Source organism: Sapajus apella, unplaced genomic scaffold (genome assembly GCF_009761245.1).
Source record: "Sapajus apella isolate SASKATOON/1434 unplaced genomic scaffold, GSC_monkey_1.0 scaffold62, whole genome shotgun sequence".
Lineage (NCBI taxonomy): Eukaryota > Metazoa > Chordata > Mammalia > Primates > Cebidae > Sapajus > Sapajus apella.
In genome coordinates this window covers 9,725,059-9,748,606 of record NW_022437002.1, presented here as the reverse complement: position 1 = coordinate 9,748,606, position 23,548 = coordinate 9,725,059, and the positions used below count along the sequence as shown (strand labels likewise).

The 23,548-nt window shown below is 49.7% G+C and overlaps 1 protein-coding gene and 1 non-coding gene across 4 annotated transcripts in view; one reads left to right on the top strand and one right to left on the bottom strand.

The window, feature by feature from the left end:
• The first annotated feature begins 3,233 nt into the window (after positions 1–3,233).
• Positions 3,234–23,548, top strand: part of EPHA10 (EPH receptor A10) — a 48,653-nt gene continuing 28,338 nt past the window's right edge. For 2 of the 3 annotated variants that reach the window (XM_032247002.1, XM_032246999.1), the window contains exons 1-5: positions 3,242–3,448; positions 5,519–5,583; positions 6,300–6,978; positions 14,308–14,463; positions 15,379–15,729. In XM_032247002.1, coding sequence (XP_032102893.1) covers positions 3,343–3,448; positions 5,519–5,583; positions 6,300–6,978; positions 14,308–14,463; positions 15,379–15,729 — 1,357 coding nt within the window. In that variant the 5' untranslated portion in view covers positions 3,242–3,342. Of the gene's footprint in view, positions 3,449–5,518; positions 5,584–6,299; positions 6,979–14,307; positions 14,464–15,378; positions 15,730–23,548 lie in introns of all 3 variants that reach the window. The other variant, XM_032247001.1, reaches the window with a different exon arrangement.
• On the bottom strand, positions 17,640–17,743 carry LOC116529649. The gene has a single exon (XR_004259585.1). It is a non-coding gene; the product is annotated as a small nucleolar RNA U13 (small nucleolar RNA).

Below are 23,548 nucleotides of genomic sequence, written 5' to 3'. Positions count from 1 at the left end.
CTGTGTTAGCCAGCATGGTCTTGATCTCCTGCCCTCGTGATCCCCCCGCCTCGGCCTCCTAAAGTGCTGGGATTACAGGTGTGAGCCACCACACCCATCCACAATCTTAAACTTCTTTATGGAGGAGGTAATCTTCTCTGTCCAGTCAGGCTCAATGTACTTTCTGTATCTGTGCAAAAGGAAGAGGTCAAATCTTCAGCACCTAGATTTGTAACTTTCAGTAACTTGGAGATGGAGGTTGTGGCAACATTGGATCTGCTCCCTGGAAGATCACTTTTTATTATTTTGGGTGTTTAATGAAGCTGCTCAGCCTTAACAGGTGTCCTCCCCATGATCCTAGAAGATAGTGAGGTAGAAGTAAAGAGAAGTATCCCTTCCAGCCTGCTTCAGTAGGGGTCTGAGACAAGCAAAAGAGGAAATAAGATGTTTCTGGTTGGGTTCCAGGCTCCTTCACTCTTCTACAAGGGAGTGAAGGCTGCTTATCTCCTGGAGACATGAATTACAGAATTTGTGTTATAGGCTGGAGGAGTAGATGCAACCGCTGTACTTTCTTAAAGGAAGCATAAAGCATTTAATTTACTAATGTTGAAAATTAAACAGAGAAAACCTTTAAGATTATGCAACACGACTACTTACCTTTTATGATCCTGCCAAGGATCAGAGCATAGCAGCAGAGAAGTCCCAAGTCCAACTGAGTGTTCAGACTCCATTGGGTTCAGCACCATGGACAGAAAGCAACCCAAATCTGTCCCAAGGGATGAGGGTTTAATGCCACAGATACCCCTCTCTGTCCCCACCCACAATCTCACTAGTCCCCATTGCTATTCTAGGGAGGAACCTAACCCCAGCCATTAGTTAACTGGCTCCCATCACTTAAAGGTCGAGATAAGCAGTGGATTGGTTTCCTTCCAAGGCCCTCCTGAATTTCTTCACTGAGCTGTCTGTTCTGCAGCTTCCTGGTAGAGTGTGGTTCGCCTTAGAGCAACTCTTATTAAGATCCAGCTGATTTGCATATATCTACATTCACTGGGGCTTCTCTGTTCTGGTTTTATTATAAATGAATTGCTCAGAGGAAGGGGAAGGATTATTTCACTCCTTCCTCTTCTTTCCCTCTATTCCTAGGGTCTCCATCTGGAAATTTCCCCCAGATGCCTGAAGGTGTGTGTGGCGGAAGAGGGTGGAAACCAGACTCCAACAGTCAGGTGTTTGCCAGAGCATCCTATGTAGATTTCCCCAGATAATTTCCCCCATCTGTTTGGTTTCTGAAAGATCCTTGTCAGGTTCAGAGGAAGTCTGTATTTTGTTTTAGCCCCTAGGGTCTGAACCTCTGGGCTGAAGTCCCTGGAGCTTCAGTAAGAAGCCATGATTGGTGCCTTAGAGCCTGCTAAGGGGATGGAACCCGGTTTTAAAGAGGAGTGAGGGGTGGTGTAGTGAGGCCTCATTTTGAAATGAAAGGAGTCCTGGGTCTCTAAGCAGCTTCTAAAAATACCATCTCCCAGAGCTGGAGGGAGGGGGAGGGGAAAAATCGAGCGTGAGGAGAATGAAGATGGAAAGGAGGTGGCAGTGTGAGAACCCTTCCTCAGGTAGGTCTGGTTTTAGAGGTCCTGCCCGCTTCTAAGGACTGAAGAGATGTCACACCTCCTTCTGCTTCCTCAGCGGGCTTATCTCCTGCGGTGTCCAAGCCACAGCCTTTGCTAATGACCTTTCTTTCTGCAGGTAAAGAAGACGAATTCCTCCCACCTACTCCTCCTATTGCTACTGTCCAGCAAATATGTCTGAGTGAGCAAATGTGCATTTACTCACACACACATGCACACACACAGGAATGGCACATGAAAACGGCTTGTAAATGGCCAGTGATCTACGATGCCAGGAATCCTCCTTACACTCGGCATTCAAAGAGGTATGGACTGTGGCAGAGGCAGCGTAGTTCACCAGGGCATCCGCAGCACAGAGCATGGCGCCCAGAAACGGCTGGTTGGAGGGGCAAGGGATACATATATGCAAAACGCACAAACACTCGGACCGCAGGGGCCAAGTAAGTCACAGGACTCACACTCACTCTCAAGGCTTCTCAGGCTATATTCGCTTCCAAACAGAGAGGGGATGGGTCCCCCAAGAAAAGAGCTCGGAAAAAGCCACAAGGTGGGTGGAGCTTTCTCCCCTCAAGTTCAGCCCGGATGGTGGCGCTCAGTAGCCGCCTCCCTCGTCCTGGTGGGCCCCAGCCCTTCCCACCACCAAAGTGTTAAACCCTCAGCTTGTACATAAATGACCTTCACTAGACAGAGGTCGTGTTCCATGTGCTCTTGCGGCTTCTTCAACGCCGGCTGAACTCTGCCAGGATTGCTCCGCCTCTCTCGCAGATGTATCGGATTCCTGGCCGCGGTGCCTTTCATCAGTCCCCTGGGGTGGGCGGAGTGGGGTGACCGAAGAGGGGAACCCCGACTCTGACCAGACTGAGGACAGGGGTGGCTGTGAGGTGCGATGCTTGTGTCTTGACAGCAGAAGCAAGAACCTGAGGAACTGATCGTTCATGCAAAACCACCACCGCCCCCATCCCAGCGTCCACATGGTTTCCGAGCCTGGGAACCGCGCTGGTAGGGCGGGACCCCGTCCCTCACTTTGCTCTCCTTTCCCGAACAGCTCCGAGGTCGGGTTCGGCCCCTCCTTCCTGCCGCTGTGTGTGTGTGTGTGTGTGTGTGTGTGTGTGTGTGTGTGTGTGTGTGTCTGTGTCTGTGTGATGAGGGCGGGAAGAGAAAGGGGAGGGATGAGCCAGGAGACACCAGGAGCCTCAAACACGGGAACAGACCTAGGGCACGGAGATAGGAGAGCTCTCCAGAGCTTGGGGTCAGGGCATAAGCCTTCAAAACCCCCGCAAGTCCTGAGAACAAGGGAGCTTCCAGACAAGCTCAGAGGCTGCGAGTGTCACCGCCTCCCCGAGAGTCGCCTCTCCTTAAGCCAAACCCACGTTGCCTACTTCTCAGGAATGAGGAGCTAAGGTTTAGCGCTCTGGGCCACCGACGCCAGCTCATCCCCCTCGCGCAGAAGCCCCGTCAGCTCCCAGCGCTGCCCCACCCCCCACGGTTTGGGGATCTGCGGGACCCCTTCCTTTCCCCACCAGTTGGGTGTTCCACCCCTGGCCTATGAAACTCCACCTACCCACCCTCTGCTGGCGAGGATTGGTGGGCATCCCGCGGCGGTGCCTAGTGATTGGTCCCCATGGATGATGGTGAGCGGCGAGACCCCGCCCCCAGCTGGCGCTGGGGTCTGGGGGCACTGCTCAGCTGTGCTAGGCTGGCGCGGCTTGAGCCGCCGCCGCACTGACATCTCGGTCTGCGGACCATGGAGACCGGCGCCGGTGCACACCCGCTGCGCCTGTTCCTCTGCCGGATGCCGCTCTGTCTCGCGGTGCTTTTGGGACCCTGGCGGCCTGGGACCGCCGAGGAAGGTGAGAAGACTGGTGGGCTCTGCTCGGAGCCTGGCATGCCAAAAGATAGGGGGGCTAGGGACGGGGATTTTTGGGGAAGGAGTCACTGGAGAGACTAGAGTCTGTATTGGGGCTAGAAGCAAGCAGGCAGCAAAGAACTGGAGAGACAGAAAAATGTGGCCAAGCAGTAGCGAAGAGAGCGGCGTTGAGGAGCTTGGGGACTGTAGACCCGGGAGGCAGGGGAAGAAAGAGACCAGGAACCGCGGGAGCCAGAGGCGGCAGTCCAGGGGCGGGCGAGACGGACAAGCTGAGTGATTGGAGGTGGGAGGTGTGGGGGCGGGGAGATAAAGAGAGTAGAGACAGGGAGATGCGGAGATGAGCTCGGAGTATGGGAAAACGGGATGGAGCCCGGACCACAGTGGCTAGGAGACCACAGTGTGGCCAACCTGAGGCTGAAGGCTGGTCGAGGGGGCTGGGTCCGGGCGCTGCCGGACTTGCTGATCGTGGAACTGTCCGCAGTGCTGAATTCTGAGCGTAGTCTACCAGGCGCGCTCCGCGTTGCTGGCTTTGAGGCTGTCGGCGATACTAGAGCCCGCGTCTCGCCTCTGATTCTGCATTTGGGGAAGCTATACGCTCAGTTGAATCCAGAGGCGTCACATCTAGGTGTAGAATCTGGAGGAGCTGGAATCTGAGGCGCTGACCGCGGGGCTGGTCGGGGCCCTGGATGGCTGACGCCTTCCAGTATGCAATTCCGATGTGCAGTCAGTTGCACGGATCTCGGAAAGCCGTCGGCGGTCCTGCCCACGTTCGCTGACACCTCTGGAGAGGCCCTCATTTTGGTGGGGCAGCCCCTGGCTTAAGCTCCAGAGGATAATATTCCAAGACTCCGGGATGCCCTGGCCTCCTGTCTCTAGTCTGCGGGCTTTGCTGCCCAAACCAGTTTCTGTGATCCATGCTAAGAGGTTGCAGACTGCTGATCCGATGCCTCCTGGGGGAATAAAGGGACTCCAAGCTTCACTGGTAGGAAGGGTCAAAGAGGTATACATAAAAGGACCCCTGACGTTCTTTCAAAAGCAGTGGAAGTGACAGCCCCTGGGAAAAGGGCTGGCTGAGAAGAGATTTTATTTCTCCAGTTGTTGGCAGTATCTCTCCACATTATTTTCTCAGAGGCCATGGGAGTCAGACTAAAAATGTTAAATTCTTCATGTCTGAATGGGAGTGGATTTGGGGGTATATACAGGAATCCCCTGATACATTCACTACTGACTTTCTCTTTGTCTAATTGACACTTATCTATAATTTTGGGAACCTAAGAAGGTTAGGGAGGGTCACTGACTCCCATCCCCAATCTGAGAGCCAACCTGAGAGTATTTGCCATGGACCCTGTAGAAGGCTGAATACTGACTCCTTACCCCCAATACGTCAACGTCCTAATCTCTAGAACCTGTGAATGTTACCTTAAGTGACAAAAAAGACGTTGCATATGTGATTAATGATCTTTCGAGATGGAGAGATTATTTTAGATTATTTGGATGAGCCGAATAATCACAATGGTCCTTGTATGAGGGATGCAGGAAGAGTCAGAGGAAGAGGAGGAAGTGTGGTGACCTAGGCAGAGATTAAAGTGAGATAATTTGAAGATGGAGGAGGGGGCCATAAGCCAGGGACTACAGGTAGCCACTAAACATTGAAGGTGGCAAGGACATGAATTCTCCCCTCAGAGCCTCCAAAAGAAAACAGTCCTGCTGACACCTTGACTCTAGACCAGTTTAAATGGCTTTGGGCTTCTGACCACCAGAACTGTAAGAGAAAATAATGTGTTGTTTTAAGCCACTAAATTTGTGGAAATGTGTCAAAGCAGCCCCAGGAACTGAATACAAGCTCCTTCCCTAATCACTTGGCTACCTCTCTCTGGATTTGAGCTATTCATATCCACTCCTGGAAATTTATGGAGTGGGGAAAACTTGTCCATATAATTTGTCACATTTTGCATTACCTCAGCAAATTTACGGGAACTTCACCAAAGGATTCCACTCTCCTGCTAAATTGGCATTTTTGATTTCTGACATTTCTGTTTTCCCCTCTCCTTAGTCATCCTCCTGGATTCCAAAGCCTCCCAGGCTGAGCTGGGCTGGACTGCACTACCTAGTAATGGGGTAAGTGTACAATGTCCCTCCCTGTCCCAGGGACCTTCTGGTGGTCCAGGACACAACCCCTTAAGCTCCCCATGTTTACATCGGCCAAAGTGTTCCTCATAGTGTGTGATCTCCAGCAGCCCTGGCCTCAAGCCAGAGTAGCCTATTAGAACATGTTGAGTCATCAGCCAGTTAGACAGTCAAAAACAAAAACAAAAACAAACAAACAAACAAAAACCCCACAGTGAATAAATGAGGAGAGAACTGGCTGTCTAGGAACAGAAACCTGGCAACTGGATGAAGCTAATACAGGACAGTGCCTTTCACATAGTAGATCCTCCAAGCAATGTTGTTGATTGACAGAGCAAGCAAGACTGGGAGTCCTAAAAGAGGCTTGGGAACTTCGGGTGGGGGTGGGATGATGTGGGTTGTAACAGCAGCTTGGTGGAGCAGAAAGGGCACTGGTCAGAGAATCAGGAGACTATATGCATCATTCCTAGCTCTACCACTACTTTGAGGCACATACCTGGTCAAATCACTCTCCCTCTGGAGCCTGTTTCCCTATCTATAAAAATAAGATTTGGACTCATTTGTTTTCAAAGTTTCTCCCAGTACTGCATCTTACAATTTCTGGGGTGTGCATGGTGGTGAGAGAGAAGGCAGGAGTCACTGCTAGCACTCTACCTCCTGGAAGCGTGTTGGCTCTGAGCTGCCCACTCCTTTACTCTTGTCCCCAGTGGGAGGAGATCAGCGGTGTGGATGAACACGACCGTCCAATCCGCACATACCAAGTGTGCAATGTGCTGGAGCCCAACCAGGACAACTGGCTGCAGACTGGCTGGATCAGCCGCGGCCGCGGGCAGCGCATCTTCGTGGAGCTGCAGTTCACACTCCGTGACTGCAGCAGCATCCCTGGCGCCGCAGGCACCTGCAAGGAGACCTTCAACGTCTACTACCTGGAAACGGAGGCTGACCTGGGGCGCGGGCGTCCCCGCCTAGGCGGCAGCCGGCCCCGCAAAATCGACACGATCGCGGCGGACGAGAGCTTCACGCAGGGCGACCTGGGCGAGCGCAAGATGAAGCTGAACACAGAAGTGCGCGAGATCGGCCCGCTCAGCCGGAGGGGTTTCCACCTGGCCTTTCAGGACGTGGGCGCCTGCGTGGCGCTTGTCTCGGTGCGCGTCTACTACAAGCAGTGCCGTGCCACCGTGCGGGGACTGGCCACGTTCCCCGCCACCGCAGCCGAGAGCGCCTTCTCCACCCTGGTGGAAGTGGCCGGAACGTGCGTGGCGCACTCGGAAGGGGAGCCCGGCAGCCCCCCGCGCATGCACTGCGGCGCGGACGGCGAGTGGCTGGTGCCTGTGGGCCGCTGCAGCTGCAGCGCGGGATTCCAGGAGCGTGGTGACATCTGCGAAGGTATCCAGCTGGCTGGGGGCTGTGGGGTGGGAGTGCAGAGCGTAAGTGGCAATTGAAAGTGTCCCTTAGATGAAAAAGGCGGGGCTGGGGGCGAGGAGGGTGGAGAAGCCTTGGGCTCTGAGCCCAAGGACTGTCCTGATGTTTCATGTTGGAGTTTCCAGTGGGTCCAGTCAGGGCCAATGAGTGAAGTTACTAGGAGGTGAAATTGACTAGCTAAGGAGGCATTAGGGACCTGAATCTTAGGCACCTCACACAGGCCTTCTCATTTATTTTCATGGCAATAAAGGAAACCATTCTTTTATTTTTATTTTTACTTTTTGAGTCTCTTGCTCTGTCACCCAGGTTGGAGTGCACTGGCCCAATCTCCACTCACTGCAACGGCCACCTCCTGGGTTCCAGTGATTCTCCTGCCTCAGCCTCCCAAGTAGCTGGGATTACAGGTGCGCGTCACCATGCCCAGCAAATTTTTGTATTTTTAGTAGACATGGGATCTCACCATGTTGGCCAGGCTGGTCTCAAACTTCTGACCTCAAGTGATCCGCCTACTTTGGCCTCCCAAATGCTGGGATTATAGGCATGAGCCACCACACCCGGCCTAAAGGGAGTCATTCTTTTTTTTGAGAGGGAGTCTCGCTCTGTCACCAGGCTGGAGTGCAGTGGTGCGATCTCAGCTCACTGCAACCTCCACCTCCTGAGTTCAAGTGATTCTCCTGCCTCAGCCTCCTGAGTAGCTGGGACTATAGGCATGCACCACCATGCCCAGCTAATTTTGTATTTTTAGTAGGGATGGGGTTTCACCATGTTGGCCATGATGGTCTCGACATCTTGACCTTGTGATCCACCTGGCTCAGCCTCCCAAAGTGCTGGGATTATAGGCGTGAGCCACCGCGCCCAGCCTGAAGGAAGTCATCCTTATTCCTCCTTCACAGATGAAGAAACAGAGCCTCGGAGAGATCAGCACCTCACTTACAAAGTTAGGAAATGGGGAGCTAGGATCAGAATTCAGGCTTGCCCAACTCTCGCATTCTTTCTACGACACGATGTGGTCTCCCCTGCACCTAAGGCAGAACTCTACAGCAGCCCAAGCTTCAGGCTAGTGGGACTAGTTGCATTACAGGGAGGAAGCTCCCAGTCACTGACCACATGCTTGCAAGTCAGAGGCTGGCAGGGGGGATTTTTATGCTAGAGAGAGGGATTGAAAAGTTGCACTAGATGATTACTAAGATCACATCCCACTCTCTGAACTACAATCACTGTGCTCCCTGGGGGAGATCCTTCATGTTGGAGGTTTTGCTGGGTTCTCAGGCTGATGAGGGCGTTAGGAACAGACCTCTCATTCTCTCTTCTGCCTGTGGCATTGGAGACAGAGGGTGAGGATGGGGTTATGAATGTGTGCACTTGATATAGAAAGATCAAGGTATGCTTCTTCTAAACGATGTCCTTTTCTGGGTGCCAGGGCAACAGAAATGAGTCAGACATAGTCCCAGCTCTCAAGAAGCTCACAGTCTAGATGGAGAGATTCAAAAATGTAAAAACCACAAGAGGGTAATATATGCTATAACAGAGGGATACACAGAGTGGTGGGAAGACAGAGGAGGAAGTGACTCAATTTGCTCTCATTCCTTTGTTCAGTCATCCATCCAATATGAATTGAGGATGTGCCAGCTGCATTTATCGAGGGCTTGTTATATGTATACAGATGAATGCCACCATCTCTTCCCTGCAGAAATTGTAATTTAGCAAAAGACTGCGAGGCATGAACCTTCCTGAGCTCTCTAGATATAGTTAGGATCCACCTCTGTGCTCTCCAGCACTCATTGAAAACTCTATTTCTGTTCTTACCCTGTGGTATGCAGTGATCTACTTACGTGTGTTTTCACCACTAGATTAAGTACTTTATTTTTTTAGAGATGGGGGTCTGTGTTGCCTGGGTTTGATTGTAGCAGCTATTCATAGGCACGATCATAGTGTATTACAGCCTTGAGCTCCTGGGTTCAGGCATTTCTTCTGCCTCAGCCTCCTGAGTCGGTGGGACTACAGGGATCACACCTAGATTAGGAACTTCTTGAGCTCAGGCACTGGGTCTTATTAGTGTCAGCAGCCCCAGCATCCATAACAGGATAAGGCATATGGTAGGTGTTCAGTGAAAATGCATTGGGTAGATGAGTGGTTACCATAGGATGTGACGCACAACCAGGCAGCTAAGGAAGCATGGAAGGGAGAAACTTGCTGGGTTCTGGGAAGCATGGAGAACGCATCCCAGAGAAGGTGAGAAGATCTTTTTTCCCAGGCAGCTTAGAGTACTCTAAGCTCAGGAATTGCATGCTGAATCATGGAGGCAGGAAGGAACATAGCATGGTTGGGCCTATATAACCAAATGTGGTTAGAGCAGAGGGCATGTGGGGGTGTGGGAAGTTAAGTGATGGCACTGGAGAGAAGCAGGGCCTTGAATGTTGGGATAAAGAGCTTAGGCCAATGGGGAAGATTTGAAGCAGGGATCTGAAATGCTCAGATTTGTAGTTTCAAAAGATCACTCAAGCTGCAGCTGCAAAAAAGGGATTGAAAAGGGAAGGATTAGGAGCCAGAAGATGAAGACGAAAGATGGTTCAATAGTGCAGGAGAAAGAGCACAAGGTCTGAATTAAGGTAGTAGCAGAGATCATTGAGAGATGAGGATCATAAGTTAGCATCCACAGCACTTAGTGACCATGTGATACAGGAGGAGAAAGGAATCCCCTGTGACTTATATGCTACTGGGGATTGAATGGACAGAGGGATCATTCACTGGGGTACAGAACACAGGACATGGATAGACACATCATATTTATGATGTCCCTGGCACCTTCCAGAGGAGGTAGTTAGAAAGTGGGTCTGGAGCTCAGCAAGACAGAGATAGTACTTGAAGCTGTGGGTGTGATTGGGACAGACCAGAGAGAACGTGTGGGAGAAGAAGCCAAGAGGGCCAACAATGAAGACTCATAGAAGAGCAATACTCAAGGACAAGTAGAAAATACAGAGCCCATTAAAAGGACTGAGAGGGAGTGGGCAGGGTATGGAGGAGAACTAGGAGAGTGTGATATTATGAGAGCCTAGAGAGATCGGGGTGTCCAGGAAGGAATGGCCTACAGAGTTGGGAAGCAGTCAGGTAAGTCAAGGGTTAGCAAGTGCCCACTTGGTGGCCTTGGTGAGAGCAATTGCAGCTGAGTGATGGGTAGGGAGACCAGGTTGCAGTAGATTGAGGGATAAAGGAAGCTGAAGAGGTGGAGTCAGTGAATCTAGAAGCCTGGATTTGAATTAGGAGAAGAGGCAGTATCTCGAGGAGGACATTGGGTTGAGAGAGGATTTATATTGCAGATGGGAGAGATTTGTTTGTATGCTGAAGGGCAAAGAGTCACTGGAGTACCAAGTGTGTATGGGGGGGGATCCCCATCCCAGTCCCAGGAGGCAGGAGTATTTTATTATTGATGTGAGCTAGAATTGCTGACACATGTTGCTAATAAAAAGCAGGCCAGATTTTAGTCAGTTCTATTATTGTTTTTATATACTCTATAGTTTGTGCCCTTATTGCCTGCACCCAAAATGGGCTGCTTTTTACTGTTTCACTACCAAGAGGGGAGACATCTGATGAAATGTAGTCTTTGATGAGGTTAAAGGGAGAGTTCCAGGGTGGAGACAGAGGGGCTGGCCTTCCACAGGAGGTGGCTCATTCCCTCCTCTAGGACTGGAAAGAAGGAGGAGGGGGAGATGGTTGTGGATGGGGCATTTGTGTGTTTTGATGGGCAGATGTTGAGGGAATTACCAACTGATGGCTTCTCTTCTCCCTATAAGGTGGGAGGGAGAGCATCTGTAGAGGTGGACAGTAAGGTCCTTGTCTGTTTTATTCATTGCTGGGTACCTATAAAGCCTACATAACAGACGCTAAAAAATATTTGCTGAGTGAATGGATTAGGAGTGAGAGGAGGAGGTTCCTCTGAGAAATGAGGGAGAAGAAGAGAGAAAGAGACTCAGAAACCCAATCCATGTCTGATGAGATCAGGAAAAGGTCACTTGTAATGGCTTCAGCTTTGCCTTGGGGAGTTGGGAGCTGTGGACAATGCCAAGGAAAGCTTCACTGGGGAGATGTTATTTGAACTGGGGTTTGGAGAAGTATAGAAGTTTGCCAGGAGAAAAGGGATATAAGGAGTTATAGAACAAGACCCAGAGGCGAAAGGATGAGCTCAGTGTAGCGCAGTAGAGTGGCTGGCAGTGGGGAGCTGTTGGAGGATATTAGGAAGGGAGGGAAATTGTTGGATTTAGAAAGGCCTTCCAAGTGCCTTCTGCAGCTAACACAGGCTCCCCTCTAAAAGTAAACAGATAAGAGGGAAATAGAGCTAAGATGTTCTTTTCTCCTTTTTGTTTCTCTTTAGTGACCTTGACTTTTGTTCTCTCTCTTAGTCACTAGAGAAATTAGTGAAAGAACTGGGATTTCCTTTGGGGGAAAAAAAATCAGGGCATGTAACCAGTATCTTTTATTCTCCACTAGGGCCAAGTGCAGTGGCTCACACCTGTAATCCCAGCAGTTTGGGAGGCCAAGCCAGGACGATCGCTTGAGCCAGGAGTTCAAGATCAGCCTGGGCAACATAGGGGGACTCCATGTCTACACACAAAAAAATTAACTAGGCCTGGTGGCACAGCATGCCTGTGGTCCCAACAACTTGGTAGGGCTGAGATGGGAGGATTGCTTGGCCCCAGGAGGTGGAGGCTGTAGTGAGCTATGATTGTGCCACTGCACTCCAGCCTGGGCAACAGAGCAAGACGCTGTCACAAACAAATAAAACAAACAAACAGACAAATAAACAAACAGAAAACAACTCAGTGGGACTGCTTTGGAGCCAAGGGACCCAAGCAGATATGTTCCCTGAGGGTCCATAGGGCACAATGAGCCCCTATGATGGGGTGGCACAAGAGGGTGGTGTGATGTGGGTTTGGGTTGGATTACAGACAGGGAAGCTAATGGGGGCTCATCCTAAGGAGCACTTTCTGCTAGCATTGTTCAACAAAGGCAGTCTCACAAACCGGTGAATGCCTCATGATGAAGTATGTGACAAAGACTGTGGCTACTGCTAGGGAAGCTGCCGGGGGACCAGGCCAGTGGGAGCTGAGCCAGATTAGCTCTGAAGTTCTGACCTTGAAGAGAGGGAGGGGCTGGCAGTCAGGAATCCCTGAATCTGCTCTTCAGCACAAACCCCTTCTAAACAGAGCCTCTCACAGCAGAGATGCCACTGTTGTTGCTGATGGGCCCACCCACCTCTAGGACAGCTGCCACCCTCATACACTTGTGGGGAGGGAGCCCCCAGCATTCTTCCCCTGTTGCCGTGAAACCCTGTGAACAGATCCTTTATCTGGGCCCTCATTTGCGCTCCTATTTCACAACAGAAGTGGACAGGCCATGATTGTTATTCCTATTTGACCGGTGGTTTCTTGAGGCCAAAGAGGCACAAGGAGTGGCCCAGCCAATGCTAGAACCCAAGCCTGCCAAGTTCCAGCCTGGCTTTCTGCTGCCCACCAGACCATGGGGATAGTTGGCCCATGCTTTGTTCTGCCAGCAGAGAAGGCTTCCAAAAGCTCCTGGGCTGCTGAGCCCCTCCCACAGAGTTGTGTTGCCCAGAACTCTGGGCAAGATGGACCCTCCCGAGCCTAAACCTTCCAAAGAGTGGGAATCCTAGTCCCCTCCCCTCTTCTCCCACACAGGCTGAAAGTTCTTCCCCAAGAGCTAGTCTGCACCCTTTCTGTTGTACTGCATCTTCTTGGAGCTGGAGAGCAGCCAGCTAAACTAGAGGGGAGGGCCAGAGAACAAGGGGAGGGCCACCCAAGCTCTGAGACGTGGGGCCAGGAGCCACTGCCTCCCTCCTTGGCCCAGCGGGAGAGAAATGTTTTGAAGTGGGTGTTTAGCAGTTATCACTTGAGGCTTGTAGGGGAGGAACAGTAATTACTACCATTATTGTGAACATGTGGCTGGTGTTGGGCTAGGTGGTTTACATGTTTTATCTCAATCCTCCAACAACCTTTTTTGAGGTAGGTATTCAACACAAGTCTCAGAGAGGTCAACTGATGTGCCCAAGGCTACACAGCAAATACGTGGTGTGACTCAGCTACAAACCCAGGTTGTTCAGATAGAAACACTTGTGCTCTTAACAACCTGTGTTCTGAGAAGTGAGAAGCAAACTGAGTAGGTGTCAAAACTGGAACCAGGTCTGACTCATGGCCCAGGGAACTTTTACTGGCCCTTCTCTCTCCACCCGCCCTCCCCGCACCTGGTTGGCTTTACTTTCAGTTGAGAATTTATGATGCACTAACTCGAATGACGGTGGCGGTGGGAGGGTGTGTGAGTGTGTGTGTGTGCATGCATGCTTATGGGTCTGTCCCTGGGTAAGCCCTTGGGACATGTTCTCTCCCCTCTCTTTCTCACACCAGGACTGCAGAGTTTGGCTCATTTTCTTCCAGTGGGCATGAGGGTGGTGTGATGCGGGCCTGGGTTGGAATCCCACAGGCTGTGGGGCAGTAGCTGTAGGCAACTTCACCTCTCCTAGCCTTAGCTCCCTCGTTTTAAAAAGGGGATAAAGGGCCAAGCACAGTGGCTCACGCCTGTAATTTCAACACTTTGGGAGGCAGAGGTGGGGGGGGCGGGGCGGATCACTTGAGGCCAGGAGTTCGAGACCAGTCTGGCCAGCATGGTGAAACTCCATCTCTATTAAAAATACAAAAAAAAAAAAAAAATCAGCCTGGCATGGAGGTGCAAGCTTATAATCCCAGCTACCTGGGAGGCTGAGGCAGGAGAATCGCATAAATCTGGGAGGTAGAGGTTGCAGTGAGCTGAGATCTGGCCACTGCACTCCAGCCTGGGCAACAGAACGAGACTCTCTCAAAAACAAAAATAAAATAAAAAATTAAAAGAGGATAACCCCACAGGTGGTTGTAAGGATACGAATTAACAGACATAATTTTTAAAAAAGTAAATACAGACAGGGTTTCACCATGTTGCCCAGACTGGTCTCCAGCTCCTGGACTCTAGTGATCCTCTGGCTTTGGCCTTCCAAAGTGTTGGGGTTAAGGGCGTGAGCTACCGCGCCCGGCTGAAAGTAAAATATTTCAAAGTTTTCCGAACACACTGAGCGTTTACTAAGGGTCGGTAATGGGTTGTTTAGGAGTCACTTCACGGGGCAGTGCTGACTGGAGTCCCCTGTTTTCCTATCGTAATTGGAGGAGATAAACCCTGCCCTAACCAGGCCAGTCAGCAAAGCCGGGAGAAGCTGTGGCGGAGCCCCGGCTTCTCACCCGCCATGCCCTGCAGCCTGTCCCCCAGGGTTTTACAAAGTGTCCCCGCGGCGGCCCCTCTGCTCACCGTGCCCAGAGCACAGCCGGGCCCTGGAAAACGCCTCCACCTTCTGCGTGTGCCAGGACAGCTACGCGCGCTCGCCCACCGACCCGCCCTCGGCTTCCTGCACCCGTGAGTTCCCCTGTAGGCGGCACTGCAGAGGGTGGCGGGGTGGGGGAGGACAAGAAAGGCCTGATCCGGGTGGTGGTGAGGGCGGGGGCTCGCACTGGGGCGCACGAGGGCGGGTACGGGGGCCAGCGCCCCGGAAGGCGGGGTGTGGGGACCGGAGCCTGAACGGGTGCTGGGGGCCGAGGCCTTGGATGAGAAGAGCCAGGACAACTACGTGAGTCCAGTCGGAGGATGGGGTTAGGATGCTTGGCGGGTCACTGAGGAAAGCGCCCCTTTGCCGCCCTCTCTGCACGCTACCTACACTCCAGCCGAAAGAGGGGCTCCCTACCTTTGCACCATCGGTTCAGGGTCCACACACTCCCATCCTCGGCTCCTCACTTACCTCCTCCCAAATCCTCACCAACTGCCCTGCCGCTCTCACCTGCCGACCTCCCAAGGGCTCTCACACCTGGGTCCCTGACCCTTCCCTGGGGAAGGGACCAGCTCCTGCTCCTTCTCGCCCGGGGCTCATCCGTATTTGACCCCTCACTGACCATCTCTGTTCCAACCTCCCCGACTGAACCCACGCCCCCATCCCTCCCACCCCCAGACCCCTCTCCCCTGTCCTATCTCCCACGCCCACTGGCTCCCACGGCGCCGTTTCCGCTCAACCATCCCTGTCCCTTCACTGACCGTCCCTTCTGCCCTCCTCCCTGACTGACCCCACGCCCCTATTCCCCGTCCCTGCATATCTATTCTGTCCCCCTCATCCACCCTGTCCCCTGATGAGCGCCCGCTCCCTCCTTCCCGATTGATCCTCGCGCTCCAGCTTCTCCCGCCTCACTGGGAGGTGGACCAGCCCCCGCCCGCCCAGTGCATCCTGCCCCCCTCGCGGGCTCCCACGCCCTGCCCTGACCGCCCTGCCCCTGTGCCGCCCAGGGCCGCCGTCGGCGCCGCGGGACCTGCAGTACAGCCTGAGCCGCTCCCCGCTGGCGCTGAGGCTGCGCTGGCTGCCGCCGGCCGACTCAGGCGGACGCTCGGACGTCACCTACTCGCTGCTGTGCCTGCGCTGCGGCCGCGAGGGTCCGGCGAACGCGTGCGAGCCGTGCGGGCCGCGCGTGGCCTTCGTGCCGCGCCAGGCCGGGCTGCGGGAGCGCGCCGCCACGCTGCTGCACCTGCGGCCCGGCGCGCGCTACACCGTGCGCGTGGCCGCGCTCAACGGCGTCTCGGGTCCGGCGGCCGCCGCGGGAGCCACCTACGCGCAGGTCACCGTCTCCACCGGGCCCGGGGGTAAGGCCGCCTGCCCCCCTGCCCGCGTCCCCCTCCCCGAGGCCCCAGCGCCTGCGGCCCCCGCGCCCTCCCGGGGCCGCCCCGTCGGTCCAGCAGGAGCCCCGCCCACTCGCCCCAGAGAAGCCCTCTGTGCACGCACCCGGCGCCTCTCCGGGACACGAAGTCACCCCCGGACTTCCCAGCGTCAGTCGCCCTCCCGAGTCTGCAAGAGGGACTGAGAATGCAGGCGTCCCCTTGCTACCCGGCCAGAGGGGAGGCGCGCGGTTCTGTGAGTCTGCTGGAAGCCGCTGGGTGCTCGCCTTTCTCCTGAGCGCCCTGCACAAAGCCGTTGTCCCGCTCACAGATCTGCAATTGGCCTTGCCGCTGACTTCTCAGGGAAAAAGAGGTGGAAAGTCCCTTAATCTCTTACCTTACCTTTAAAAAAGTCAGTAGGAAGCCGAATTTACTTCCTTCTCTCTGTCTGGGGAAGCGGGGTGCCGTCGTGTGTCCCTTGCCTCCATCCCTCGGCCTCTGCATGGCTTTGCTGCGCTGGCCACACCTTTCCTGGTCCCCGGGAAATGGCAAGGAAGCTTGTAGAGTTAGGCTGTAGGGGCAATGGAACGCACCAGCCAACACATCGCTGAGACTGGACATGAGATGAAAGTGAAGACCTGCAGCCTTTTTCCACCACACCTTCACTCCTGACAGTTTCTTTTGATTCGCTTCTCCACTGGCGGGGACCTTCAAGTAATGCTTGTATTCTTTGCAAGAAAGATAAACTAGTGGTATGGTTTCTGACTCTCTTCCTAATCCAGGCGATAGGATCGGTCTGTGACCCTGCTTCTCTGCCTTCTGTGATTCCGCTTCTGTCTTCTGGCAGTTCTGTTGCCGAGAAGTCTGAGGCTAGGGTTGTTTTCATTCTTTTCTACGTAACTGGGACTTATGACATATATATGTATACACACGGATGTTAGAATATTCTTTAACCTACTTAACTTGTTGAAAATAAACTTTTTTTTGTAAATGGAGTTTTGCTCTTGTCACCCAGTCTGGAGTGTGGTGGTGTGATCACAGCTTATGGCAACCTCTGTCTTAAGGGTTCAAGAGATTCTCCCACCTCAGCCTCCCAAGTAGCTGTGATTACAGGTGGGCACTGCCATACCCAGCTAATTTTTGTATTTTTGGCAGAGATGGGGTTTCACCATGTTGGCCAGGCCGGTGTTGAACTCCTGACCTCAAGTGATCTGCCTGCCTCAGCCTCCCAAAGTGCTGGGATTACAGGCATGAACCACCATGCGCCCAGCCAAAAATAATCATTTGACCAATATGGATTTCTTTTGATTGAGTAAACCTTTTGATTTGCACAATTTTTTTTTTTCCTGGAAAAGTTTTCTTCAGGCCAGGCACAGTGGCACAGGCCTGTAGCATTTTGGGAGCCTGAGGCCAGGAGCAACATAGTGAGACCCTGTCGCTACAAAAATTTTTAAAAATTAGCCAGACATGGTGGTGTGTGCCTATAGTCCCTGCTGCTCAGGAGGCTGAAGCAGGAGGATCGCCTGAGCCCAGGAGTTTGAGGCTGCAGTGAGCGATGATTGTGCCACTGCACTCCAGCCTGGGCGACAGAGCCGGACCATGTCTCTTAAAAAAGTTTTCTTCAGCTACTGCTTTGACTAGAACTCTTGATAGCTCAAACATATATCTTATTTAAAATATATCTAAGCCTTAGGTTGTACATTCACTTTCTGATTCTCAAACCTTGTCACTTGACTTCCTTGATCATTTTGAGCTCTTAATCCATTTCCACTGCCATTTGGAGGTTTCCCAACTCATCTGGGTTTCTGGAACAGTGCTGTTTTTTACTGTCTCTATTGTGATTTAACATTTGCCATTGCATTTACATTTTTTAAAATTCCTTTTCGATCGATCTTTCATGTTAGACGGGTATTGTGCCAATGTCGTAAAAAGGTTCAAGGGTGACACATCTCACACATGAGTGTGAATTCCCAATCATCACACCCACAAACTACCAAAGGATCACATTTTTAAGAATTCAGTATAGAAAAAGAAAAAAGCTATAATCTTATTATGCCGACATAAACCACTATTAATATCTTAGAGTATATACTTCCAGAAATGTTTCTATCTTTATCTCTGTATTCATATTTGTAATTATCTACCCATAAAACCCCTTTCATTTTTTGTTTTTGTTTTTTTAAACAAAAATAAAAATTTATTTTATATTTTCTTTTTTAAAATTTTATTTTAGGTGTATTCTATATCCGGCATTTCTCCCCATGTTATCCCTCCCCACCCTCCACCGTCCCTCGCCTACCCCCCAACTGCCCCCAGCGTGTGATGCTCCTCTCCCTGAATCCACGTGTTCTCACTGTTCAACACCCTCCTGTGAGTGAGAACATGCGGTGTTTGGTTTTCTGTTCTTGGGTCAGTTTGCTGAGAACGATGGTTTCCAGATTCATCCAAGTCCCTACAAAGGACACAAGCTCATTGTTTTTTATGGCTGCATAGTATTCCATGGTGTATATGTACCACATTTTCTTTGTCCAGTCTATCATTGATGGGCATTTGGGTTGGTTCCAGGACTTCGCTATTGTACACAGGGCTGCAGTGAACATATGTGTGCATGTGTCTTTATAGTAGAACGATTTATAGTTCTTTGGGTATATACCCAGTAATGGGATTGCTGGAAAACCCCTTTTGTTTTAATACAGTCATGCACCATATGATATTTTGGTCAACAATGGATGGCATATATGATGGTGGTCCCATAAGATTATAATGGAGCTGAAAGACTCCTGTCACATAATGCTTTCTGTTGCAATTGCCTGCAGTATTCAGTACAGTCACAGGCTGTTACCCAGGCTGTACAGGTTATAGCCTAGAAGTGTGATAGGCTATACCATCTAGGTTTGTGTAAGTATACTCTGATGTTTCTATAGCAATGAAATCGCCTAACAACCCATTTCTCAGAACATCTTCCCATCATTTAGCAATCCATGACAGTATATGTAATACTTTTATCTGGGATTTTATATGAGCAATCTTAACTGTTTTGACACAGATGGATTTAAAAGGCGTGTTAAGGAAATAATCTTCTATTTCCACTTTCTTCATAATAATACTAAGCTACTAATCGAGGGCCACTGTATTTGGCACTGTGCAATATGATTTTCTACATTAATTCATTGAAATGGTGCCGGGCGCAGTGGCTCACGCCTGTAATCTCAGCACTTTGGGAGGCCGAGGCAGGCAGATCATTTGAGATCAGGAGTTTGTTGGGGTTTCAGCTTGGCCAACAAGGTGAAACACCACCTGTAGTTAAAAAAAAAAAAAGCCAGGTGTGGTGGCACAAGCCTGCAATCCCAGCTACTGGGGAAGCTGAGGCAGGAGAATCGCTTGAACCCCAGAAGTAGAAATTGCAGTAAGCCAAGGTCATGCCACTGCACCCCAGCCTGGGTAACAGAGTGAGACTCCACCTCAAAAAAAAAAAAATTAAATGAAACTCAGATTGGTCTTGGAACCCAGGTCTGTGTGCCCTCAAAGCCCTGAGCCTTTAACCCCTAGGCCATATAATACTTCTGCTTTTTACTGAACTTTTTCTAAAAATCAGAAATGGATGTTAATTTTATAAAATGCTTCTTAAGCATTTTCAAGATGACCACATTTTTCCCCCTTTGACCTGTCGCTATGATGAATGCTATCAATGGATTTTTCAGTCTGAGCTCTCTGCACTCCTGGATTATACCCTACTGGATACGAGTATATTATTCTTTTGATATTTTGCTGAGTTCATTGGCTTATATTTTAACGTTTTTGTCCATCTACATTTCTTTTTTAAAAATTTTTTATACAAAGAGATCTTGGCATGGAACCATCTGCATTTCTAAGAGGGATTAGTGTTTTGTAGTGTGTTCTTTGTCAAGTTTTGGCACTACGGTGATGCTGGCTTTAGTAAAGGCATCAGGAAAAATTTCTTCTTTTTCTCTGCTCTGGGGTATTTTAATAGCAAATTTATATATTCCTTGAAGGCATGAAAAACTGCCTGGGAAACTTTCTGGGATCTATGCCATTTTTTGGGACAAAGTTTGATATTTTATTTATTTAGTTAGTTTTTGAGATGGAGTTTTGCTCTTGTTGCTGAGGCTGGAGTGCAATGGCACAATCTTGACTCACTGCAATCTCTGCCTCCAGGGTCCAAGTGATTCTCTAGCCTCAGCCTCCCGAAAAGCTGGGATTACAGGCATTCGTGAATGCCTGTAATCCCTTGGCCTATTTTGTATTTTTAGTAGAGATGGAATTTCTCCATGTTGGTCAGGCTGGTCTTGAACTCCTGATCTCAGGTGATCTGCCCACCTCTGCCTCCCAAAGTGCTGGGATTACAGGTGTGAGCTACCATGCCCAGCCAGATATTTTAATTTTAATTTTAATTTTCTTTTTTATTTATTTTTTGAGATGGAGTTTTGTTCTTGTTGCCCCTCCACCTCCCAGGTTCAAGTGATTCTCCTGCCTCAACCTCCCGAGTAGCTGGGATTACAAGCACGTGCCACCACGCCTGACTAATTTTTATATTTTTAGTAGAGACAGGATTTCACCATGTTGGTCAGGCTAGTCTCAAACTTCTGACCTCAGGTAATCTGCCTGCCTCAGCCTCTCAAAATGCCTGGATTACAGGCATGAGCCACCATCCCCAGCTAAGGCTGATATTTTTAATCTTTACTGTAACTTCTTCTTGATCAGTTTTATAAATTTGTGCTTTCCTAGAAAATGTTTTGGTGTTCTTTTTCTAATTTATTATTAGAAATGTATATACATTTCCTGAGTACCTGGAGTTTACTTTTTCTTTCTTCCTGTTGTATGCTTGTGATCTCTCTCTTTTTTTCTTAATTATCCTTGCCAGAAGTTTATTTTATTGGTTATGACACAGAGTCAGCTCTTGAACCTATCAATTCTGTTGCTCTTTTGTCTCTTATTTTATGATTTTTTTTTCTTTTTTTTTTGAGATGGAGTCTTACTCCTTAGCCCAGGCTAGAGTGCAGTGGTGTCATCTCAGCTCACTGCAACCTCCGCCTCCCGGGTTCTAGTGATTCTGTGGCCTCAGCCTCCCAAGTAGCTGGGATTACAGGTGCACGCCACCATGCCCAGCTGTATTTTATGATTATATCTTTATTAATACCACTCTCCTGCTTTCCTGAAAAAATTTTTTTTTTTTTGAGACAGGGTTTCACTCTCTGTCACCCAGGCTGGAATGCAGTGACATGATCTTGGCTCACTGTAACTTCTGCCTCCTGAGTTCCAGCGATTCTCCTGCTTCAACCTCCCGAGTAGCTGGGATTACAGATGTGCACCACCATGCCTGGCTACTGTTGCATTTTTTGTAGAGATGGGGTCTCACTATGTTGCTCAAACTGGTCTTGAACTCCTGACTCAAGCAATTCACCTGCCTTGGCCTCCCAAAGTGCTGGGATTACAGATGTGAGCTACCACGCCCAACCTCAGAAGTCTTTTTCTAGGCAAGTTCAGTGCTCAGTTATTTTTCATTTTAATTTTTTAAAGCTATGAGTTTTCCTCTGAGTATAGCTTTGTCATTTCCAATACATTTGATACATGATATTATCACATTATTAGTAATATGGGTTTTTAAAGGTATAATTCATATAACATAAAATTCACCCTTTTGAAGCATACATTTCAGTGATTTTTCATATATTCACATGGTTGTGCAGCAAGCACTATCTAATTCTAAAACATTTCATTACCCTGAAAGGAAGCTTATTAGTCACTCAGATTCCATCTACCTCCTCTAGCTCTTGGTAACAACTAGTCTTTCTGTTTTTATGGATTTGCCTATTTTAGGCATCTCAATATATGGAATTATGCAATAAGTGAGCTTTCAGGCCTGGCTTCTCTCACTTAGTGTAATGGTTTCAATGTTCACCCATGTTGTAGTATGTATCAGTACTTCATTCCTTTTTATGGCCGAGTAACATTCCATTGCATGGATAGATCACAGTTTTGCTTATCCATTCATCAGTTGCTGGACTTAGGCTGTTTCTACATTTTGGCTATTATAAATAATACTATTGTGAATATTCATATATATATATATGTTTTTGTGTAAATGTATATTTTCAATTCTCATGGCTGTATACCTAGGAGTGGAATTGCTAAGTCATATGGTTATGGACTGAATTATGTTACTTCCAGTTTCATGTGTTGAAACCCTAAACCCTAATGTGACTATATTTGGAGATAGTCCCTTTAATGAGGTAATTAAGGTTAAATGAGATATAAGGGTGGGCCCTAATCCATTAGGACTGGTATCTCTATAAGAAAAGGGAGAGACACCACAGTACACTCACTCTGTGTCCATTTGTGCACAGAAGAAAGGCCACGTGAGAACACAGTGGAAAGGTGACTGGTCAGGAAAATAGCTCTCACCAGATTACAGATCTGCTGAGCACTTGGCCTAGGACTTCTAGCCTCCAGAAGTGTGAGAAAATAGAGTTTTATTAGGAAAGCCATCTTTGTTATTGATTGATTGATTGAGACAGAGTCTTCCTCTGTCACCCAGGCTGGAGTGCAGTGGTGCAATCTCAGCTCAATGCAACCTCCACTTCCCAGGTTCAAGCCATTCTCATGCCTCAGCTTCCAGAGTAACTGGGATTACAGGGGCATGCCACCACGCCTGGCTAATTTTTGTGTTTTTTAGTAGAGACGGGGTTTCCCCATGTTGGCTAGGCAGGTCTCGAACTCCTGGCCTCAGGCAGTATGCCCACCTTGGCCCCCAAAGTGCTGGAATTACAGGTGTGAGGCACCATGCCTAGCCTGAAACTCACCTTTGTTATTAAAGGTCTGTGGTTTCTTATTATTGTAACCCGAGCTGACTAATACATATATAACTTTTTTTTTTTTTTGAGACGGAATTTCACTCATGTTACCCAGGCTGGAGTGCAATGGCGCGATCTTGGCTCACCGCAATCTCTGCCTCCTGGGTTCAGGCAATTCTCCTGCCTCAGCCTCCTGAGTAGCTGGGATTACAGGCACATGCCACCATGCCCAGCTAATTTTTTGTATTTTTAGTAGAGACGGGGTTTCACCATGTTGACTAGGATGGTCTCAATCTCTTGACCTCGTGATCCACCCGCCTTGGCCTCCCAAAGTGCTGGGATTACAGGCTTGAGCCACCGCGCCCGGCCCTACATATAGTAACTTTTTAACTTTTTGAGGCATTATCAACTTTTTCAAAGCCGCTGTACCATTTTACATTTCTGCCTGCAAAGTACAAGGGTTCCAGTTTCCCCACCTCCTCACCAATACTCGTTGTTGTTTGTCTTTTTAACAGTATCCATCCTAGTGGATGTGAGGTGGGATCTCATTGTGGCTTTGATTTGCATTTCCCTAATAACTAATATATCGTTAGTATTTGAACATCTTTTCCTGTGCAGGGTTTTCTTTTTGTCATTAAGTTACAAGATATTATAACTATAGATATGTATTATAGCTACTAGACACTTGTGTTAGTTTCCCAGTGTTGCTGTAACAAGGTGCCAAACACCTACTGGCCTAAAACAAATGTATTGCAACAGACGTCATCAGGGCCACACTGTCTCCGATGGTTCTAGGGGAGGACCCTTCCCTGCTCTTCCAGCTTCTCATGTTTGCTGGCAATCCTTGGTGTTCCTCGGCTTGCACATGCATCACTCTAGTCACACGGCTGTCTTCTCCTGGTGTCTTCACATCATCATCTCTCCATGTGTGTTTTTCTCTGTGTTCAAATTCTCTTTTTCATAAGGCACCAGTCATATTGGATTAGGGCCCACCG